This window comes from Lepeophtheirus salmonis, chromosome 4 (genome assembly GCF_016086655.4).
Source record: "Lepeophtheirus salmonis chromosome 4, UVic_Lsal_1.4, whole genome shotgun sequence".
Classification (NCBI taxonomy): domain Eukaryota; kingdom Metazoa; phylum Arthropoda; class Copepoda; order Siphonostomatoida; family Caligidae; genus Lepeophtheirus; species Lepeophtheirus salmonis.
This window is the reverse complement of record NC_052134.2, coordinates 36,750,260-36,771,344: the sequence shown is the minus strand read 5'-3', so window position 1 is coordinate 36,771,344 and position 21,085 is coordinate 36,750,260. Positions and strand designations below refer to the sequence as shown.

Genomic DNA, 21,085 nt, shown 5'->3' with positions numbered 1-21,085 from the left:
AGAAACAAGACAAGCAAAATAATGAGTATATAACAATTAACAACATTAAAACTGTGGAAATGATAATTAATATACTACACAACATAACACATAAATATAATATTTGAGATACTAGTAAATATCAAACAATAAATTAAATAAGATATTATTCACAGATAAAATATGAAAATATATCAACATTCCTATTGATTGTGCATATCGAACAAACAATCTACTATATAAATGTAATTTTTCCCCTAAAAATTAATATATTTTAGTTGTCATCAAACAATCATTTTATTGTTTAAGGATTTAATTCAACGGAACATTTTACAAATAAAGGATCAACCTTTTTTTTCCTCTATGGGTGACTAATTGAAATGAAATATAAATTAGTTAAGCTGGATTATAAAATACATTATGTAATAATAACTGATGAAGGAAAATATAGTGAAGGTACAATAGAAACGAATATTTGAGACAACTTCAATATATGTAATGATTTAAATAAATAAATAAAAATATAATATATTTGTATGTAATATGTATAAACATTATGTATGTAACAGTATGGAAATTGACAAAAAATGGAATATGGGTGAATGCTCAAATTTTTAAAGTTATTTTTTTCTTTTGAATAGTGACACAGAAAATAGTAGTATCAATAATCAAATAGTAGTAATAATGATATGATAAAAAATAATATAAATATACGCTATAGTTTTTTTTTTTTTTTTTTTTTACTATTTCACAACCAAAAACTTTCTTATAAAAATATATTTAATTTGATAAAATCTTTTTAATTTATATTTTATAATTTGTTGTGGTATTTTGGTGATTGGATACATTGAATGACAAACGAAAGAGAAAAACCCAGTCTTACATGAAAAAATTATGTATTATATATGAAAAGTAGTTAAATAGCGGAATAAATAAGAATTTGTCAGGTAGGTGTTGATTCAATTAAACAAGTTATAATTTGATTAGTTAGTTAATTATGTGAATTGTACAACAATTAAGGCGGCTAGAAGAGGGACTTAACAGAGGGGGGTATTTACGTATATATGATATTATTGATCCATTGATTTCCCCCATTTTTAACATATGGGATATGATAATTAATTTGGGGTTGTTCCATGTGAGTCTTTTTCCTGCTGAGCAGAAGAGTGACGGGCTGCGACAGTTGCTGCAGCTACAGCCATAGAGTGACCAAAGGAAGAAGATAATCTAGAGGCTCGAGGCTCTACCATAAGTGATCTTTGATACATTTCTTCATCATCCATTAACTTGCCAGAATCCAGTAAGTAATTCACAACTTTGGGAATCCTTTCAATTTTATATGGAGTTTGCTGGAATTGTCGTATTTCCCTAATGACATGTGCAATCTAAAATTCAATGTAAGATTAATAACAATCGAAAATCGACTAAGTTATGAAATATTCTCTTACCATTCGCATTTTAGCAAAATTAAGTAGTCCACTCTCTGTGAAATTAGGAGTACCCTCCTCAATGAAGGTCAAATCTGATAAATACATTCCGAGATAAGGAATACAGGGGGGATCCGTTCGATGAAGTGTATCACGAAGATTTCTGAAGCGTCCATCTGATGAAACAAGAGATTGAAGCTTATCAATGGTATGTCGAACCTGGGGAAATAAATAAGAGGATTCATGATGAAGGAGATTTATTTGAAAGATGAACTGAAATCATTACAGATTTAGACACTCGATTCCATGTATTTTTTAGACGAAAGACTGAAGAGTTTGTAAATGCTGCACATATTTGTAAAACACCGTTAAAATTGTGTAAACAACGACAAATGTCTGCTACTGCCGTCCACTTTTCAATTACCATTATTCGTGAGTTTAAGCAAGTCTGTGATATTATTTCCGAACACACCAATCTTGAAAACTAGGAAATAATACTCAGTTTATTATTGGACAATTATGTAAAAAGGAGCTCACATCGCAATACTTACATCGTTGAAGAATTTAGTCATTTGAACTATATTAGGAGCTCTTATATTCCGATCTTTCTTTGTCCATGCTTGTCCCAAAAACTCACTATTCAAAAATTCAAAATTATTACAAGGAACAAAAACCCCAAGTTTTTGTCATTACCTGCAAGGAATGGCGAATAAAATTTTTTGATCTAAATAAGTCATTTGTTCCGCAATTTCAAGCGCCAGCAAGGATAAAATAGTTTCTTTAGATGGTGTCTATAGGTGATACGAAATATGAAGAAAATTAAATGGAAGAATTACAAGAGAATAGTCTATAATTAAATTATATGCATGTTAAATCTGGCAACAAATCCATTTATTATAATTATCAATGGAGTTTGAAAGCATCCAAGGTAAAGTATTTGGGATTAGTGAGATAGCAAAGGTAGGGTCAAGTCATTATTGAAGTAAACTTAGCGTGCCAATTCTCATAATGATATGTGTAACAAAAGTTTGACATTTTCGTACTTGGTTCACTTAATACGTCTGACTTACGAAATCAGTTGAAGTCATTATACATATCTTTCTCTAAGAGCGATCAGGATTCGTACTCACACACATGTTAGGAGAATAATGACCCCTATCGTTATCCACTACACTATAGGTAGTAACTTTTTTATTTGATGATCGACAGGAGAGGACTCTGACTAAGGGTGTGTGTGTGTGTTAGTTCTTTTAACCTCTCCTAGTCAAACAATTTTTTTTGACAATTTTCAAAATATTACCTATAAAAAGGGTAAAAAAAATAATGTTGTTGTAAAAAAAAATTATTCCCAAATTTTTAGTAAAATAAATTGTGAAAAAATAATCATATTTGTAAAAAAAATTACGATCTAGTAATTGTTATAATTCTAGAATAATCAATGGCATTAGACAATGACGAAAGAGAAATGATTGTTTTTTTAACTCTCTTTTATTGTTTGAATTTTGCATAAGTTAAACTTAGAAGCAGGTGAAACATATCATATATTTTTTGAACAATTATCTAATATATGTATTATTACCAGGTCTTGTTTTAAATTTTTTTTTACTCTACTTAGATTTTTAGTTTTTTTTGACGAATCAAATGTTGTGGGCAAAATAGTAATAAGTTTTGGTTCAATGTGATTTTAAGATTTAATTTTTACATATTGGCCTCTGTATATAGAACTAAAATTAATGGAGTAGGTGAATTGGCAACTTATTTTTAATTCGCACACTTCGTTGAAAATAACCATGGGCATTTATAGTGGCTGAAGTGGACTGTCCGATAATTGGAATATATATCTTATGTTATTACAGTTATTTAGTATTAACTGTAGCAAAGGTGAGATACAAGATTTCAAGACAGATATATGTATAACAGGAGACATAACGTCGAAAGAAGATATCCATTCAGTAAAAAAATAATTTCGAGGACAATCATAACACTTAAATAAATTTTGATCAAATTTCCTAACCTCATTTCACCTGAACAAGCTCATGACGTTGCAAGAATTTCTTCTGATGTTCATCATCACATTGATACAGGTGAATCTTTAAAACAAGTACATTTTCTCCTGAGAAGATGAAAATTTGTCAATTTAGGTTGGATTCCGTCCTGTAATCTGGAGTGATCAGTCCTTCAAAATCATGTTGGGCTACCCGTCTTGTTTTTTTCTTAAGAAAAATCCTGGAGAATGCCGAATGTTCAGCGATTATCAATAATTGAATTTTAAGACGATTCCTTATAAGTACTCCTTACCTTTTATGCACAATTTATCTCTCCGGATTGATGGTGCAGTTATTTTTATTTAGTAAAATTGACTTCTGGAGTGCTTATTATAATTAGGAGAAAAACAACACAAGGAACATTTATCCAAAGTAGTGCAAATTCTATCTCAATTCAAACTTCGATTTTCTCCAGAAATCATCTATCAAATCTGTAGGTGTGTTTATCTCCGCTAATGTAATTCGTCCATTCGATAAAAAAGTAATTGACAACGATGAATTTTATTTGCCTATTTATCCTAAAGACTCAATAAGATTTCCTGGTATGGCTGGTTTTTATAGGCATCTCGTGCCTTATTTCGCAGCTATTACTAATCCTATGCGCGAATTAATCAGACTCTCCAATTTGAAAACTCCTTTAGCCTGGACTGAAGAAAGTTGATCATACTTCACTGGTATAAACGATTCCCTGAAAAAAGTAGAATCGTTTCCTTTCTATCATCTTCGTTCTAATATTCTATATCGTGTCGTATAAATCTTATATCGTTTAAAATGCCCATTATACACAAGATTTTCATCACTATTAATTAGCAAACGATTCATTTCGGATATAAATAAGAAGTATGATCGTAATTAATTTTATGTAGATTGCTGGATATTTTTTGCTATTTAATCATGGATGTCTTTAAAATAACTTTAGGAAATATGATTTAGGTTGAAAAAAAAAAAAAAATGTTTTACTTAAGCATAATATAATCATGAAATTAAAACATATCTTTATTTATTTAACTGATCTCTTTTCATAACTCAAAAAAAAAAAAAAAAAAGAAGGAAAATAACTGAAATTATCGAATTATTAATCAAACAAATGAAGCAACATATTTTTATTAAGACTACAGAAGACACACTTGAATAACAAAGTCGAAGTAGGAAGTAATAGCAATTGACCATTTTAGACAAATAAGAAAAGACAAAGAATAAAAGTTTTAAGTCAAATAGTCCACTTCTCTTCTAACGCCCTTTATACCTAACTACAGGCTCTCATTTTTAAAATTAATTCGGGGTTACTACATAACGTCATCCGTGTTGTGACATCATTGAGCATTGACATTTTTAATGTTATATTAAATAAAATATACCTAATGCATATAAACAAATATATTTATTGACTTTCGATTAAATATTAAATGACACTTTTTAGGCCTTTATGACGAAGTGCTGTTGGTGGCTTCCATTTGAAACATTATATTATTCTAAATTAAATACTTTGAACTGTTTTGATTGATGACGTGGAAGAAATCCCTGAGTTTGACGGAAATTGTGTGAGACTTGAATATCAATATAATCGGTATCGCCCTTAAAAAAACATATTGATCTCTTTCTCAAATATCATCCCAATAAATTAAATTTAATGTTTACTACCTCCTGCAATGATTAAATACTCATTTGACTTATCCCAGAATTCATACTACATATTATTCTTCATTTAAGGACTAGAAGTTTTATTGTAAAAAAAAAAAGAGAATATATGTTTTTTTTTACAATAAAACTTCTAGAAAAAGAATTTGCAAAAAATGGCGTGATATTAAAATACAATGACTGTCTGATTATGAGTCTACACGTAAAGAGAGTGTTTATTTCCTAGGTAGGTATTTAGGTTTTTATTAAAGCCCTAAGTTTTATCCTTGTCTTTGTAAGATACATACCGAGTGCGTTAAGCTATCAGTGATAGCCTACAACTTTTCAGTAGGCCGTTGCTGTAAGAGGAGAGAAAGGAAGTCCAAACGGCATGGGGCTGGACTAGAATTTTTTTTCCTTTTTCTTTTTGCTCTCTCTCTCCTTCATTTACATTGCAATTGGCAATATATTATTACGTTGCTTCGAATATGAAGAGATTCTCAGAGAATATGTTATGTGTAGTGATTTCGCAAGATTTTTGATATTGTTTTTATTCATTGTATGCATTTTAATTCATTAAGAGGTTTTTTTTAATAAAGAATAAAAATGGACAAAGAAGTATGTTCAGATGTTGTAACTCGAGGCAAAAACTGGATCAGTAATATTTTAGTACATCCATCACGTAAACATGTGGATCCATATGAAGGAGGATCTCCAGATTTCGGTGTCTCTCCTAGTGGTTTCAATCTTATTAAAAGAGGATCCCTTTCTACTGCAGATCTTAACCCAGGGAACTTCCTAGGAGTAGGGCAAAATTTACTTCCATCAAGTTCAAGAAGAGGAAGTGATTTTATGAGTATTGAGAAATACACCTCAGAGATAGTAAAACTTGAGGTAAGGAAGTGAAAATCTTTCGACTTTTTAGTCAGATATTGAATAAATAAAATGTTATATTTTGATTTTTAGTCTGAAAACATCGATCATGAAACTCTGAAAGATAAATTGAATCAAGTGTCAGCTAACCTTATGGAACATGATGTAATTGGGACTCAAACAAGAAAAAAAGCTCCAGATGAAGAGATATTTTCTCTCGACTTTAACCTTACTCAGCATCTGGATACTGAAGATATTCAAGACAACTTGAAGAAAAATCACACAAAACTTAACCGTTTCCTCCCTAATAACTGGCTTTTTGCTAAACAAAGCGATGATGACGAATCCGGGGATAATGAGGAAGATGGAGTAGGAGACAAGACTGCGAGTCGAAAGATATCACAAAACTCTGAAAGGTGCTACCCAAGACCAATTACTCAAAAAGCTAAATCAATGATGGAACGGAGAGAACTTAATTTTCTAGTACCACAGGGAATGTAGTCAAGTCATCTAATGATCGATTTCAGTGGACCTCTAATTAAAATTGTGATATCAAAGATTCATTGGTAGTATTCGTGAATTTGTTAAAAACTATTTATCTATCTGTCAAATATGTATGTATGTAGAATTACATGAACTATTTTTCCCTCCCAAAAAATAAATGTTATATCTCCTATTTATGTACAAATAATTATGTTTCTCTAACTGATCTAATAATATCGGTATTTTTATATTACTATTTTTTCTTATTTATTAGTGGTAATAACGATAAGATATCAGTGTTTTTAATATTGATTAGTCGAATTCTAGTAAGCTCTTATTAAGCTGTTAACAACTCCCAGGAATTATTAAAAATAATAATTTCATAGTTGGGCAGAATTGGATAAATACATTCCTTATTATTTTTCAAGGAATGTTTGGGAGATACAATAAAGGTAAAGCTTTAAATAAAGTTATCGACGTGTACGCTAGGGCGACCCGTTTTGAGGGAGTAAAACCACTTTCTTGGAAATTGATAAACATCAAGCTATAAAAAGTTAATAGGTACTATTGAAAAACAGTGTACAAAATTTCAGGTCTGAAAAATAATTTTTTTAGCTGCTGACACTCGATTGAAATTTCCTATGTTTTAATTTTAGTAAAATTCTTACTTTTATTATATCAAAAAAAGATGGGTATGTCCTAGTACACATACTAAGACAAACTCGCTAATCATCTTCTTTCCCTTTATTACGAATGATTTATTACGTACATACTGAGAATACTAAGACAAACTTGCTAATCCGCGGAAATACAATCAAACTCCTACTATAATATTATATTATAGTAATGTTTCTTTGTCCGTCCGTCCGCTAATAAAAACGCATAACCAGGGTATACATTTAAACAAACGTAGACAAATACAGGCCTTAAACATAAAATAAAAGTTGCTCAGAATTCTGAGATGTGAAGAATTTATATTATAATAATGTTTAGTCATCATTTTAATAGTAATTAATAATAAATTACTATTATATTAAATTCCTAAATTTTCCTAGTATACCTTTATTTATATAGTGACTTGTGATGGAGTCCCTCAATAAAACTTGGATTTGTGTGGTTGCCATTTGCGTAAATTTATACATTGATATATGATCATGCTTCGAGCTACAGGTGAGTCTTCAGGGGAGAGCTGTAGCTCTTTGGGGGAAAGAGGAAAAAAAAAAAAATAACTTCCATAGAAAAACAATTAGCCGCCCCCAAAATCAATTTAAGGATTTGTTTCCAAAAAAAAATTCCAATTTTTCTTTTTTAAAAAAAGTCATAGAAAAAAAAAAAAAAAAAAAAAAAATCCTATGGGCGCCACTGAAAAGTTCAATTTTATAACTCCAGAGATTCATTGTGTATCAGTGTGATTCAATCATCAACTCCTGAACATTTACATAACCCAAAAAAAGTTATCATTTCATTAAATATATTGAAAACACAAGGAAGCAGTTTCTTTCATTTACATTTATAATAATTTATTTGGTATACCCTTTTGTATATATATGAATATCATCCAATCAGTTAGATGTATGTATAATATTGAAGGCCTTGGATAAAACGGGTTAATAAAGTCGTATATCTTATTATTATTTTAATATTTTTACGTAAAAAATTAGTTCATATCGTGGCAGAATGTATGTTAATCTATTCATATCGGAACACTAATAGAACTAAGTTGTTAAGTTTGGTGGTATTTTTGCATTTGCTGTTGTGTATACTCAACCATGACTTAACCATAAATTACAATATATAAATATGTACTTGGTTTTTTTTTAAACATTTGCTTCAATGACGTTCAGTAACAATTAATCAATAGACATTATAGCCAAGTAGTACAATATAATTCCTGGTATTACGACCATTTAAAAAATAAAATATTTTTATCATAATTAGTTATAAATTCAATTCATTGAAAAAAATCCAATGATTTTTTCCAGATATCATGAAAATTTATATCGATACTATTTCGATATAATATTTTATTTTTTGCAGATAAATAATTGTACTCTTATTTTATACCTCGAATTCAGATTTTATTTATTTGTGGATTGATAAGAACTTGGAAGCAACCCATTTTCTTCAACTACGATTCTTCGGTAACAAAGGAGCTACTTTTCAACTGTCAGGGAGAGGGATTTATATACGTTGTAGGATATGTGGGCAAAAATTTCCCCTTCTCCCCCACCCAAATTCACAACATAAGGAATCCATACCTCATATCTTAATGTTCCACCTAGTCCATGGCTACAAGCTCTATCAAGGAGGGTATTAATTCAACCATCTACAAAATTTATAATCTTTTTAAAGACATTGGAAAACGAATTTAATCAATTGCATGGCAACTATGTAGATACTAAGCCCTTTTTTATGGATAAATTGATAAAAATTATTCATAGTAATCTAATGAATCTTATGATGTTATCATAAAATTTATACGTACTTGAACATTATTTCGATATATAGTAATATATTAGTAAATTAAATAAGAGCCGTACAAAAAATAAATTAGCTAGGAAAATAAGAAAGATGACTCATTTTGTCTGTTAACTTTTAAAATACTTAAATATCAAATTTTTATTCTACTCTAATGTACTTTTATAACAAGTTTTGACGCAATTTACGTATTTTTTATGTTTTCAAAATATAGATAATTTCCCTCTTTAATATTTTATTTTTAAGATATATTTAGTTTTAAAAGCTGAAAAGCATGTTAATCTTAATTATTCAGATCAATCGCTTCATAATTATGGATGAATTCAATCAATTAATTTAATAGTATATCGACTATGACGTCACGTTCCATCGACAAAGAAAAAAAAAGAAGGAAAATACGTGGTGGAAGGCATGCATAAGTCCAAATACGCGTAATTAAGATACCATTGTATTTCTATTTACCTTGCTTGGACCTACTTTTTTTTCTGGTATTATCCTCTTAAGAGTCGTTTTTTGTGGTAAAAAAATCTTCTTCAATAATATTGCTTATGATAGAAAATCTGGATTTCATTTATAATTCAACGGAGTTTTTGGAGTGCTTGAGAAGTTAATTGTTTTATTCTTTTTTTTTTTAATTTCTTTTTCTTGTAGGGCAACTGTTGCCTTCTTGTGTAGGACACAAATAAATCTTTTTCTTTCATCAAACGTGAAGTTTTGTGCCATATCAGGAATTTTCTTAGTTAATGGACATTTTCATGATCAAAAAGTTCTACATTGACAAGATGAAATATGAAATAAAGAATGTAAATCATTCATAAATGAATCAATATTTTTTTGGTAATCTCGTAACTTATTGGTTTAAAGATTTCATCAAATTTTCTAAATTTTTATGATATAGTACTTTCTTATTTGACACTTTTTTTGATCAAACAAGCTGTAAGGCACATCTATTACTTTCATGTGTGAAATTTTACTCATTTCTTTGACAGTAGTTCTTTATTGAGTAAATGATTTAAATTCCATTTTATACCATAAAACGTACTTGATCATATCTTGGCGGGTGAGTTTCGTTAAAGTCAAGAACACATTCAAAAGGAAGACAATTGTATTTTTCACGCGTTCTTTTAGCCTTTATTGCTTTTGAAGCTTATACAAATCTTAAAATAAATTATAACTTAAAAGTCAATTTTTTAATAGTAACTAATTTTAAAAATGCGTCACCAATATAATAATTCATTCACTCTTAATTTTGAATTGTTCGAAATACCATGCTAAAAAATGAGGTATAATAAAGTAATATGAGACATTGATATTTCAATCTAGTTTCGGCAGCTAAAAACGTTTTCCCACCCTTCTGAATTTTGGTATGTATGCTTATTTTTATGCATAACATTGAATTATAAATAGCCATATTCAATTTTCCAACTTTTTGGTTTTCAGCCCTCCCTAGCGTACACTATATTCATTTTATAAATACTTGGAAATGGCTAAACCCCTTATACTTCCTATTCGAAGACAATTTACAATCACATTATCGATATAATGTAAAAATGTATTTCTAGTACTCTTACAAATTCTCGATAGTAACAGGAGCACATAAGTTATCAAGTTACATTCTATTTTTAAATACCTATATAAAAATAATCTAAAACCTCTTCTTACGTAATCATATAAACAGACTATAATACATGGACTACTCACCTCAGTTCCTTTGAGTATCTCCTCCAGGTTCATTTTATTTTTATCTGACTCGTCTTTGGTTAGCATTCTTAGAATTTGAGTTGAAGCTCTATGTTCTGCTGGTAATAGTGAAGGAATGCAATTAATGTCATCCAGGAATTCAATCGAAGCACTTTTTAATGTAGGATTTGCCTCAAAGTCCTGTGATAATAATATATACATTAGTTTCAAATTTGACATACATAAATGCTTCTAAATCATGTATGTACTTGGGGATGCTTTGTGACCCAGTGTCTAAGAACACTTAAAACTCTCATTGTCGTGGCATTGGAGGACATTGAACCCTTTCGCTTAGATAGTTCTTTAAAATCTTCTGATTTTTTAGCTGGTGATCGATTATTTGATGGATTTCCAGATCCAGCTGTAGCTACGGCAAATGCTATCGATGCACATGCAGAACTTGATCTGATGTTAATGATTAATTATGAAGTAAATAAAGCATTATGTATGTAGTGAGTGTTGATTTACCGTCTATTTGCTTGTCTAGATGACGTAATGATGACTCCTATTTTACTACTATGTTGTGGAGAAGATATGGGTGTGTTCGTATTAGATCCTGGATTTTGACTTGTTCCACCACTTGGGCCTGATATAGAGCTGCTTCCTGAGTTACAAAACTCATTGTGGAAAAGTCCTTTTTTCTTACGGATTTCTCTCTAAAAAATAAAATATAATCAAGAAGATATTAAGCAAAATTAAAGGTAGTTGTCATATATTACTTACAGTTGGACTTTTAAAGTCCTTAAAGGTAATTCCACCAAACAAGGCTCTAAATTATAAATACATTCGTTTGAATATTCTTAACACAAGGACTAATTGAAAAATAATTACCTCGTAGTTGACGTACTTGAAAAAGAGGAATGATGACTCCCAGGAATGCTTGTACCTCCAGTCGAACCTCCACTTGACGCCACAGTGGCATCTTTTTCACCTTCTTCCAAATTGAATGTATAAGGCGTTGTATAGCTTCCGCTAGAAGAAGAACTGGTGTTTGTTCGAATGCCAGTTTTACGAGTAAATTTATGAGCTAATCCGACCAAACCAACCTTTCTCAGAAAAATGATGGAATAATGGGTTTAATGTTTCGAATCTATGTTTTACCTCCTCAACTGCTTTATCTGCAATTCCCTTCAGAGTAATGTCTGCCTTAGGCATATTCACCATAGTCTTGGCAAGATCAGCTATTTTTGATGGTTCTTCAAAACTATTTTGTCGTTTCATGGGCTGGTGACCGTGATGTTTTTCACTGACCTTTGCTGAAGACTGCCCTTCCTCTACTTCTTTCTGAACATTTTTCTCTTTAGGATCGTCTTTTAATGTTAAGTTTTTAATTTGTGTGTTCATATTTGTAGGTGAAGTTGGCGCTGTAACAGTGTTATCTAATAAAAAGTGAAAGAAATGTTGAATTTTTGATTATATGTAAGGAAATGAGATCCATTCTCACCAGTCAGTGTTTCAGCACTTGATGATGCAGCCAAGTGAGGAGGTACAGCCAAATATGGCGTACCAGTATCAGACTTGACCTTGACTAGTGATTTATTATCAGTATTAATACTTGAAGTGGCTGTTGATGAGGAGGAAGAGGAGCTAGATGATTGGGTGTCCTTAGAGACGTTGGAATGGCTAATTGATATCTCCTCCTCCATCTTTTCTGTTGTTGACGTGCCATTTGAAGAAGCATCATCCATTTCACTAATAGGCTCTGTTTGTTCTATAATAGGAACACTCTCCTTGCGAAATGTTGAGACAATTGATCCAGAGCGGCCAGAGCAGATGCTATTTGAAATGGTGTAATTGATGTTAATTTAAAATTGATGGCTAAAGATCTGAATAATTTCATTATTACCTATCATAGGACCCTTTTCTTCGTCCTCCCGTCCCACTACCACTCCCAAATCTAGATAAAACTTCCACATTTTGAAGATTACTCGAAACTCCCAAAGTAGTTTCTCTCTGCTCCTCTTCATCTTGAGGATAAAAATAAACAATGCATTAAGTGTTTACAAACCCCTCAAAAATTCGTAAAAGTCAACTTACAACGTCTAAAGCTGTATCTCCAATGTTGAGGTTTCATATGAGGAGTGAGGCCTCCCTCTGTAGAAAAAGAACCTCTTTCATCAGAGCAATAACCTGAGACTGAACTTGCTCCGCTAATTCGACGAGGTGTCAACGATCCATGTCGACTATTTGTTCCAGTGTCTGGATGATGAGACACATTTGGTAAATTTGCTAAATTATTATCACTATCATTACTCTCTAAGTGATATTTTGGATGGAATACACAAACCAAATTGTTTCTTATGCCTTATTTAGATATGATTAAAGTTATTAATGAAAGGAGAAGTAATTAATATGCTATATAATCTTTTGACTACAATTTACTCATTTATTTCAATAACGATGCAAATTTATTTGATACCTTTTGTTACTTAGTCCAAAAAAGAACTCCAACAGTATGCAATTAAACTAAGAAATTATGAAATGAACAAAGACAGTTTGAATTTTTATGATTTGAAGCTAAAGTATTCCATCCCTACTTATCAGTTTAGTTTACCTCTTCTTAAAGAATAATAAAAATCAGTATTCTTTAAACGTACCTGTGGCAGTACTATAGCCGGAACAAGTACTAATCCTCCTTTTCCCTTCACATTCAGTGGATGGAATTGAAGTGACCTGATGGTGTACATGCTGTGTATGTCCTTCTCCTAAATTCTCAATTGAACTAAGGGAAATTATATAAACGACAAATTCACATATAATAAAATAGATTAATTAATACCTCAATGAGCTGCTGGAGGATTCAAGTGGTTCTGAGGTATTAAACACATTTTTCAAAGCTTCTAGAACTGTAATACTATCTGTAAACACTCTGTAAGTTAACAAAAAAGTATTTAAGAAATCAATATTTAAGAATCTTAAATCCGTAAGGCGTTGAAGTAAACGTTCCGGAGTCGCATAACGAATTTGAGGGATCTAAAAAAAAAGATGCTTTGTAGGTGTATTTTGTTTGAATCTAATCTTAACTTACTTTGCAAGTGTTAAATGTTTTTGAAAATCGAATATCTACATCATCTTTGAAGAGACTGGGATCACTCTTCACACATTGGGGAAGGGTAGAGGAGCTGGCGTTAGGAAGGGTATTGTAGAAGAGTCCATTAAAATGCACATTGTCCATGCATTGGGAAATATCCGTTATCCAAGCAGCTTTCTCTTGCTTTGTTGGACAAATTAAATGTACGTTTATTTGTTGTGTAGACTGGTACTCGTCCACAATTATTTTAAAGTCCTTTTTCTCATTTTGATTCAAATTATTTTTGCCTCCGGTATTGGGGGTATTCCCTTCTCCTTCATCACTCAAAGATCCACCTGAACCTGGATATTCTAAATCAATAAACTATTTAATATTTTAATGCTATTTAAAATAACAGAACAACCTTGATCATCATTTCTATCATCTTCATTGGGGTCTTCAATTAATGTTACATTAGCAAGAGGTATTTTCCCGGTTCCCTCTACCAAATGAAGTCGTCCAGCTTGAGTACGCGTAGTCATAATTAAATGGTTCGAAAAAAGAAAACACTGTCGAACGGCTTCTCTTTCTTTTTCTCGTCCAATGTTGAGACGACTTCGACCAGGTCTTGATGAAGATGGAGAAGGTAGGATTTGTATTAGTGTACCTTGTCTTACAAAGACTTGATTAACATCCAAAAGGATGTCACATCCCTCAATGATCATCCTTTCAATCGCTAGATTTTTTCGTATATTTTCAGTTTCACTAACTTCATCGTGCATTTGACGTGACAAATCTTCCAATTGATCTCTAGCATGTTCTAATGATTTCTTTTCTACATGGTCTGGTGGAGTATGGGCAAGTAAGTCATGTAGAGTTATGATGTATCGAGGAATCTATTGTACAAAAGGTTTAAAAGATAACAGAGAGCTTGTAATACAATGAATATTGATTTACCTGATGCATTGGATAAGTTAGAAAAATTTCTAAGGATCTACCTTTACAAGCAGGTTTCTTTTCCAATCGGTTCAAAAGCTGAGCAAAGGATGGAGATTGCTTACATTCAGTTAAAACCTGAATTTAAATAATAAAAGAGGTATAAGGTGTGATAGAATAAGTGTAAATATTAGCTTTATATCACCTGTAAGCAATAATGGTGATTTCTTACGTATTCTTGATATATGGAGAGCATTGGAAGTAACATGTCAAAGAGATCCCCTAATAGTCAATTGTATAATTAGAATTTTTGAAAAGTGATACGAGAGAAACATTTAAATAGAAATTAATTATTTTTATTTAATAACTAATTTAGATTAATTTAAGAAATTTATTTAAATTGACTACTGTAGCTCATTTAGATAAATTACAAAAATCAATAATTACTTTGTATGTGCGCGCAAGGAGAAAAAAGCTTTAAGACAAGTGCACTCATAAAGATAACTATCACATAAGCCAGATAAATTTTAACTTAATTATTTTTTTTCTTGTAAATATATATACTTTTAAATTGTATATTGAATATTATTCTTTTTTATGTCTTGGACAACTTTGTGAGCTAAACTATTCAAATAAAGTTAGACTTTAATTATAATAATCTGATAAAAGCAAACAAGACACTTTTTGAAGCTTAAGTACATTTACTTATTATGTAACTATACAAAATACCTTGACTCAATTTAAATTAATCTATGCATTTATACAACTGAATTTAAAACGCATGAAGCAATATATATATAATATCTATATGTATAATGAAGCTTTCATTTTTGGATGTGTGTAATAAGATAATAATGAGATCGATAATATTTTTGTAAAATTGTTTTTAGAGGGGAACAACATTTTTATTAATATATATATTGTTCTTATGTATTGACTAACTTTAGATATTACCTATAACAACCATTCTTCAACTGCATTTATTTATAATAATAAAAAACATTCACATTAATTTTCATCCAAAAACAAGTTACATTTTGTGTGCACAATAAATAAAAATGAAATATTGATGATTTAGGATAAATTTTTAGATTTTTGGGGTTACTTATAAGGATTTGTGTTTTTCCAATTAAAATAATGGTTCTTATAATATTTGAGGTTGACTATGTAAATATGTTTTCTATGGAATTTTTGACTTAAATGAGAAATGAAATGTATTCTATGTTTTACATAAATGCTCAATTTTTAAGTTTCATTTCTACTTTTTATCAAAATTGATCTTGAATAAATTTATCTATCTTTCTTATAAGTCAGATGTATTTGCACCACCCATTAAGTATAATGGGAAGACATTGTACTACTATAATAAACTCCTCTGACCTAGGAGATATTTAGAAGTCAGTATAAATATCATCTGTATATCTCCTGCTTTAGCGAAACTAGGATTCCATTTTTTATTATCTCCATATTCACATATATTGTAGATAATATTCAATGCTAAAAAAATCAAATTTAAAGTTAGATCCACAAGGTCAAATGTCATAAATAAGGTGATGGTCCCAAAACAAATTAACATACAACAAGTTCAGAATTATGATTTTTCACATAATATTTACTTTTCAGAATTACTTTGCTTGCTGAAATTAAACCACAGGTTACTAAATTCGAAACGTATTGTACACACACCATAATTTTTCTTTTTAAATTTCAAAAATAAAAAGCTCCATGCCTCAGAAACCATTTTTTCTTATTTTGCAGGTAAAAAATTTACTTGTATACTAAATTTCATCAAATTTTGAGTTGTTATTATGGTAAAAAATTGTTTTTTTTTTGGCAATTTGATTCGGAATGACCCTTACATGTGTATTGTATGTCAATAAGCTAACAAGGATATCACATATACATATGTTGTATATAAGTTTTAACTTGTAAATGCGAATTGTACAAGTTATAGTTTGTATGTCTCATAACACCTCTTTTAATTCAAACATAGGCCATTTTCATTGTCACTATTAATTGATAGAGTGATTTTGATCAATCGAAATTATTTATATATTACTATATTATATAAATTACAAGTGGTGGTACTGTGGACCCTTGTATTAATATCTAATGTGCTATATAATACTGATTAATGAGTAATTTTCATTAAAAAATATGGGGATTAATATATCGACCATCTACAAAATATGCAGATATTTATTTTCTTTATCATTATTATTCTAAATACTTCTTCTATTTTTTGTTACAATTGGTATCTTTGTACACTACATGATATTTTCATGACTATATATTACTTCATAGAAACAAGATTTCAAAAAGAATAGAGTTTGATTTTATGAATTTTTAGTAGTCTTTATGAAACTATCATACAATTCATCCCTCTGTCCTTTTAAAAATCTTGCTATATTTTTTGACAATATTATAGATCTTATTACTATGGACCATATTATTATATTAACTTAATTATTATTATAATTAATTACCTGGTACACAAAACTACTTACATATGTATTTTTTAAGGACGTTGGTACAAAATAATATATATTTAAAAAATGATAATAATTACAGAAATATCATATTTATAAAGAGGTTTTTCAAATGCTTTGGTCAACTTAAAAAGTGAGATAGGTTAAGTGAGTTGATGTAAACAAAAATGTTTCGTACGTAAATTGATAAAAAGAGTTCTATGACTGAGCCAAAGTAACGTCATTTGAAAAACAAATAATAATAATATAATTACTGGATAAAGAATATATAATTAAAGATAGAACAAAATAAAGGTCAACTAAACAAATAATGACATAATTTCTTTTGACACAAGACGACAAACAAAAATATATTCTAATATTGATTGGATTGGGTGGGCATTTTAGAAACAATTACACAGAGATTACCTTTTTAATTCTAGGAGTAATGTTCCTATGTATGTAGTCCTGCTCTAATTTGAATTGAAATAATATTCTGATTCGTCAACTTCAATTGACATAGGGGGACCAGGGCACAAATAATTTTTTTAGTAGTATTATTTATCGGCCCATTAATGGCGAGTCATCCATAGTCACTTCGATCAGGTCCTCCGATTAAAAAAAAATCAGAACCATAATAAAAAACCGTGATGACAGGACAGAGAAGCGATGAATAATAATATGTCATAATGTGGTATATAGATATCTTAAGGAATCTATTCTCCTTACATTAATTAATTGAATAACTAATTGATAGCAGAGGTGGGGGAAAGTCCTCATACTACAAGTCAATTCCATGTCCTTAATCCATTCCAAGTCATTTAATATTTTTATTTAGTCCAGCTCAATGCCTCAGATTTATTTTCAAGCCCATAATTATGTATATTATAAAGTTTACATTGAACTTCTTTCGTTTAAGATAAACTAGCTTCTGAGTCCAAGTTTAGTCTCAAGTCTTAGTTAGCGAGTCCCTTGGCCTTAATTATACTTTTATTGACCTTGAATTATCTTTTTTATGAAGAAAAGACGTAAAAAACTAAAAATTAACAATAATGAATTATAAATTTCAAATAGGGTTAAAAATCAAAATTGTAACAGCATAAAAAAAAATTGCCATTTTTTTAGTCAAGTGTATCAACCCTTGTATTCACGGGACTGCCAACTTCAAGTCAATTCACGTGTCTTTGATTGTGAAGTCAAGTTAAGTTCTCAAGTCTTCAAAATATGGACTACACTCCAAATCGATTTTTTCAAAAAAAAAAAAAGTTGGATTTAAAAAAAAAAACAAAACTATATATAATCTTGCAGGAGACCTAGCATCTATAATAATAATTAAATACTCAAAGAAGGTTCAAATCTGGATTATTCTTATTCGAAGTTAAAAAAAATGGTATTAATTTCCAATCAAGTTTATTTCATATAGTCAGATAATTTCCCCTGTTTTATGCTGAGCAAGATTGATAATTTTCCATTTTCTCTATGTTGGAATTTCTAGCATATGGTACTAATCTTCTTCCAATATTGTAACAGAATAGATAAGTTATATAAGAATAGAAATACTCGTGAGAATTATAGAGCTATTTGTATCTTTAAATCTGTGAATTTTTAGATATTTTTCAGTAAAAATTATTTCCAAAAGTTGTATTTGTCTGGATTTTGTGGCATTATGTTAAGTAGTTTATGGAGTTAAACTCTTTGTGTCTGAGAAAAAATTGCTTTTAAGCAAACTTTTCTCTTATCCGGATTGATTTTATCCAAATTCTCTGTTTTTAAAAGAAATATGATCGTAAAGAAAATTTGTATAATAATAATATGTTAGTAAGCCAGGAATAAACTAAATAAGATACTGTAGAGGCATTGACATTCAACTTTTAATACATTTGGACAGACAGCACATCAACGACGACGACAGGTTTTTGGTGATGACCTATTAAGCAAAAAATGCAAATTTTTCCTCAGCTTAAAATTTATGTTTTTGTATCAGGGCCAGTTTTAGCGTGAGAAGGGAATGGGACAAAGATAAATGTACAGTGCAGTTTTCTTTTTTTTTCTTTTTTAAAATTTGATTTAAAAAAAAAAAACTTTCTTTTTGATTACAGGGAAAACTAGATAAGAGAAAATTTTCCTTACAAACAAGTTTTTCTTGAAGACAAATATTTTACTTCAGGATAATCATAATATCGGATAAGGAAGAAATCCGGATAAAATCTACTTTTTTTTCTTTTATCCAAATTTGACTTGTAATTTTTTTTTTTAAAAAGAGAAATCCTTTTTTTACAATTAAATTACATTTTACATTAACTTTTGTTCTCAAAAACATTTTTTCCCAAAATAAATGATATGTATATTTGTATCAAATGAGTTTTTTGTAACTAAAAAAAAATGGTTTTCACCTCTCGTGAGGGCCACCGATTGAGATCTGGGTCTAAAGTAAGTGCCCCCTATGTCCCTTTAAACTGTACTGAATCGTATGTATGTGGATTGATATCGTATTCAATTTTTTTTTGTTTAAAAGAGGAAAAAGTTACATTTGATTCTTTTTGGAGAAAATATTTCGTTAAAAATGTCCCCACCTAGTGATGTACCTAGAACCAGAGTAGGCCAAGATTCCATTCTTGCCGTGAGACCTTTCAAAAATATTTGATGAAGAAATAAAACTGTTTCAGAGTTGAGGAAGATTGAATTGATATCATCGTGTGTGCAGGGAGGATTCTTGGAGCTAGCTGCCATTTTAAAGGGTCGATAAAAGCAGGTGATCAGGATTTCCATTTGTTCTACATACTCCTCCTCGGCTTCCACCATTCGAAATACAAGACTACAAGGGAGAAAATAAAGAGAATTTAAAGAGTTGGACAAACAACTAAAACAATTAGAAAAGTCTATACTCGTATATCCCACTTAACATAAATAATTAACTCAGCTCAAGTACATTCCATCAAAAAAGTAACGGGAATTGTTTATTTAAATTGGCCGTACTAAAGGGATTTAAAAATACTTTTTTTTTAGGTTGGCTGTCTTTCATTATGATGCCATATTTGAACTCGATCTGTAGACCAATTTGCTTCTAACAATGGATAAGTCAGTCTACCTCCCTTATACTTCATTATTTTTACAGTGAACGAAATAATTCAACAAAAAAATCGCGTACAAGCATAAGGGAGTTACAACATTGCCTTAACATATCTCACGAGTCACGAGTCAGTTCTGACTAAAAATTTGAGCATTTAACGCGTCGCTGCACGGTATGTTCCAAAAGAACTGAATTTTTTTCAAAATGAGTACCATGAGCAAGTCTCTACGGACATGCTTGATCGTGCGAATTCTGACCCAACATTCATGGAACGCATCATAACTTGTGATGGGACGTGGGTCTATGAGTATGACATACAAACAAGCCAACGATCATCAGATTGGAGGGAGAAAAAATTCATTGTAGACATCGTTGAACATTAGTGAGGAGACTGACTTATCCAGCTCTTGCTAGCAAACTGATATACAAATCGCGCTCAAACTTTGCATCATAATGAAAGACAGTACTGCCGACTTAGAAAAAAAAAATCCCATTAGCACAGGCAATTTAAATATTAACAATTCCTGGTACTTTTTGACATAATGTGTCGAAACTCGGTACAAGAGCGATTTTTGTTTGATGGGTCTTGTTTTGATTTATTTGGATCGATATTTCGGCCAAAACTGCTTTCTGAAACTAATGACAAAATGAGATTTGTAAAGTTAAAAATTTTTTTTCAATAATTTTCCATAAAATAGGTAAAACATAACTTCTAAAAAGTCCTCTTTTTTTTGTGAGACCGATCAATACGATTTTTATGTTTATACCGATTTTTATAAGCAAACCGATACAGATAGAACTTGAACCTAATAAATTAGGTCTTAAAAAATTTAATTCGGTCCCAAACACAAGTTTTTACATAGAATATTATTGGTTAGGTTAAACTTGTGCATTTCAATTTTCTCTTTGCTTAAAAATACAATAAAATTTCCACATAAAAATAGAACATAACATAGGCC

At 30.1% G+C, this 21,085-nt stretch overlaps 2 protein-coding genes and 1 long non-coding RNA gene across 10 annotated transcripts in view; 1 reads left to right on the top strand and 2 right to left on the bottom strand.

Annotated features, from left to right (window-relative positions):
* Positions 1 to 808: 808 nt before the first annotated feature.
* The window catches only part of LOC121115845 (ras-specific guanine nucleotide-releasing factor 2-like), an 80,659-nt gene continuing 60,382 nt past the window's right edge, over positions 809 to 21,085 (bottom strand). Inside the window, exons 7-27 of one of the 8 annotated variants that reach the window (XM_071887866.1) lie at positions 19,630 to 19,871; positions 14,794 to 14,870; positions 14,610 to 14,726; positions 14,077 to 14,548; positions 13,671 to 14,023; positions 13,422 to 13,615; positions 13,240 to 13,364; positions 12,680 to 12,871; positions 12,489 to 12,609; positions 12,087 to 12,418; positions 11,744 to 12,021; positions 11,474 to 11,688; positions 11,366 to 11,411; positions 11,111 to 11,298; positions 10,852 to 11,047; positions 10,604 to 10,783; positions 2,100 to 2,197; positions 1,958 to 2,042; positions 1,693 to 1,890; positions 1,428 to 1,625; positions 809 to 1,364 (exon numbers count right to left, since the gene is read on the bottom strand). In XM_071887866.1, coding sequence (XP_071743967.1) covers positions 1,098 to 1,364; positions 1,428 to 1,625; positions 1,693 to 1,890; positions 1,958 to 2,042; positions 2,100 to 2,197; positions 10,604 to 10,783; positions 10,852 to 11,047; positions 11,111 to 11,298; positions 11,366 to 11,411; positions 11,474 to 11,688; positions 11,744 to 12,021; positions 12,087 to 12,418; positions 12,489 to 12,609; positions 12,680 to 12,871; positions 13,240 to 13,364; positions 13,422 to 13,615; positions 13,671 to 14,023; positions 14,077 to 14,548; positions 14,610 to 14,726; positions 14,794 to 14,870; positions 19,630 to 19,871 — 4,174 coding nt within the window. In that variant the 3' untranslated portion in view covers positions 809 to 1,097. The remainder of the gene's footprint in view (positions 1,365 to 1,427; positions 1,626 to 1,692; positions 1,891 to 1,957; positions 2,043 to 2,099; positions 2,198 to 10,603; positions 10,784 to 10,851; positions 11,048 to 11,110; positions 11,299 to 11,365; positions 11,412 to 11,473; positions 11,689 to 11,743; positions 12,022 to 12,086; positions 12,419 to 12,488; positions 12,610 to 12,679; positions 12,872 to 13,239; positions 13,365 to 13,421; positions 13,616 to 13,670; positions 14,024 to 14,076; positions 14,549 to 14,609; positions 14,727 to 14,793; positions 14,871 to 19,629; positions 19,872 to 21,085) is intronic. The other 7 variants (XM_071887870.1, XM_071887872.1, XM_071887868.1 and 4 more) reach the window with 7 other exon arrangements.
* Positions 4,814 to 5,181, bottom strand: LOC121115846 (uncharacterized). The gene is made up of 2 exons (XR_005863701.2): positions 5,093 to 5,181; positions 4,814 to 5,026 (listed from the first exon to the last, which is right to left on the bottom strand). It is a non-coding gene; the product is annotated as an uncharacterized lncRNA (long non-coding RNA).
* LOC121115844 (uncharacterized) lies at positions 5,346 to 6,677 on the top strand. Its single transcript, XM_040710007.2, has 2 exons — positions 5,346 to 5,962; positions 6,035 to 6,677. The coding sequence occupies exons 1-2, from the start codon at positions 5,675 to 5,677 to the stop codon at positions 6,440 to 6,442; spliced, it is 696 nt and encodes a 231-aa protein (XP_040565941.1). The 5' UTR covers positions 5,346 to 5,674; the 3' UTR covers positions 6,443 to 6,677.

Excerpts from the sequence above, each read along its gene's own strand:
- LOC121115844 (XM_040710007.2), top strand. The coding sequence starts at position 5,675 with ATGGACAAAGAAGTATGTTCAGATGTTGTAACTCGAGGCAAAAACTGG. Across the intron at positions 5,963-6,034 it reads CAGAGATAGTAAAACTTGAG|TCTGAAAACATCGATCATGA; the intron begins GTAAGGAAGTGA and ends TTTGATTTTTAG.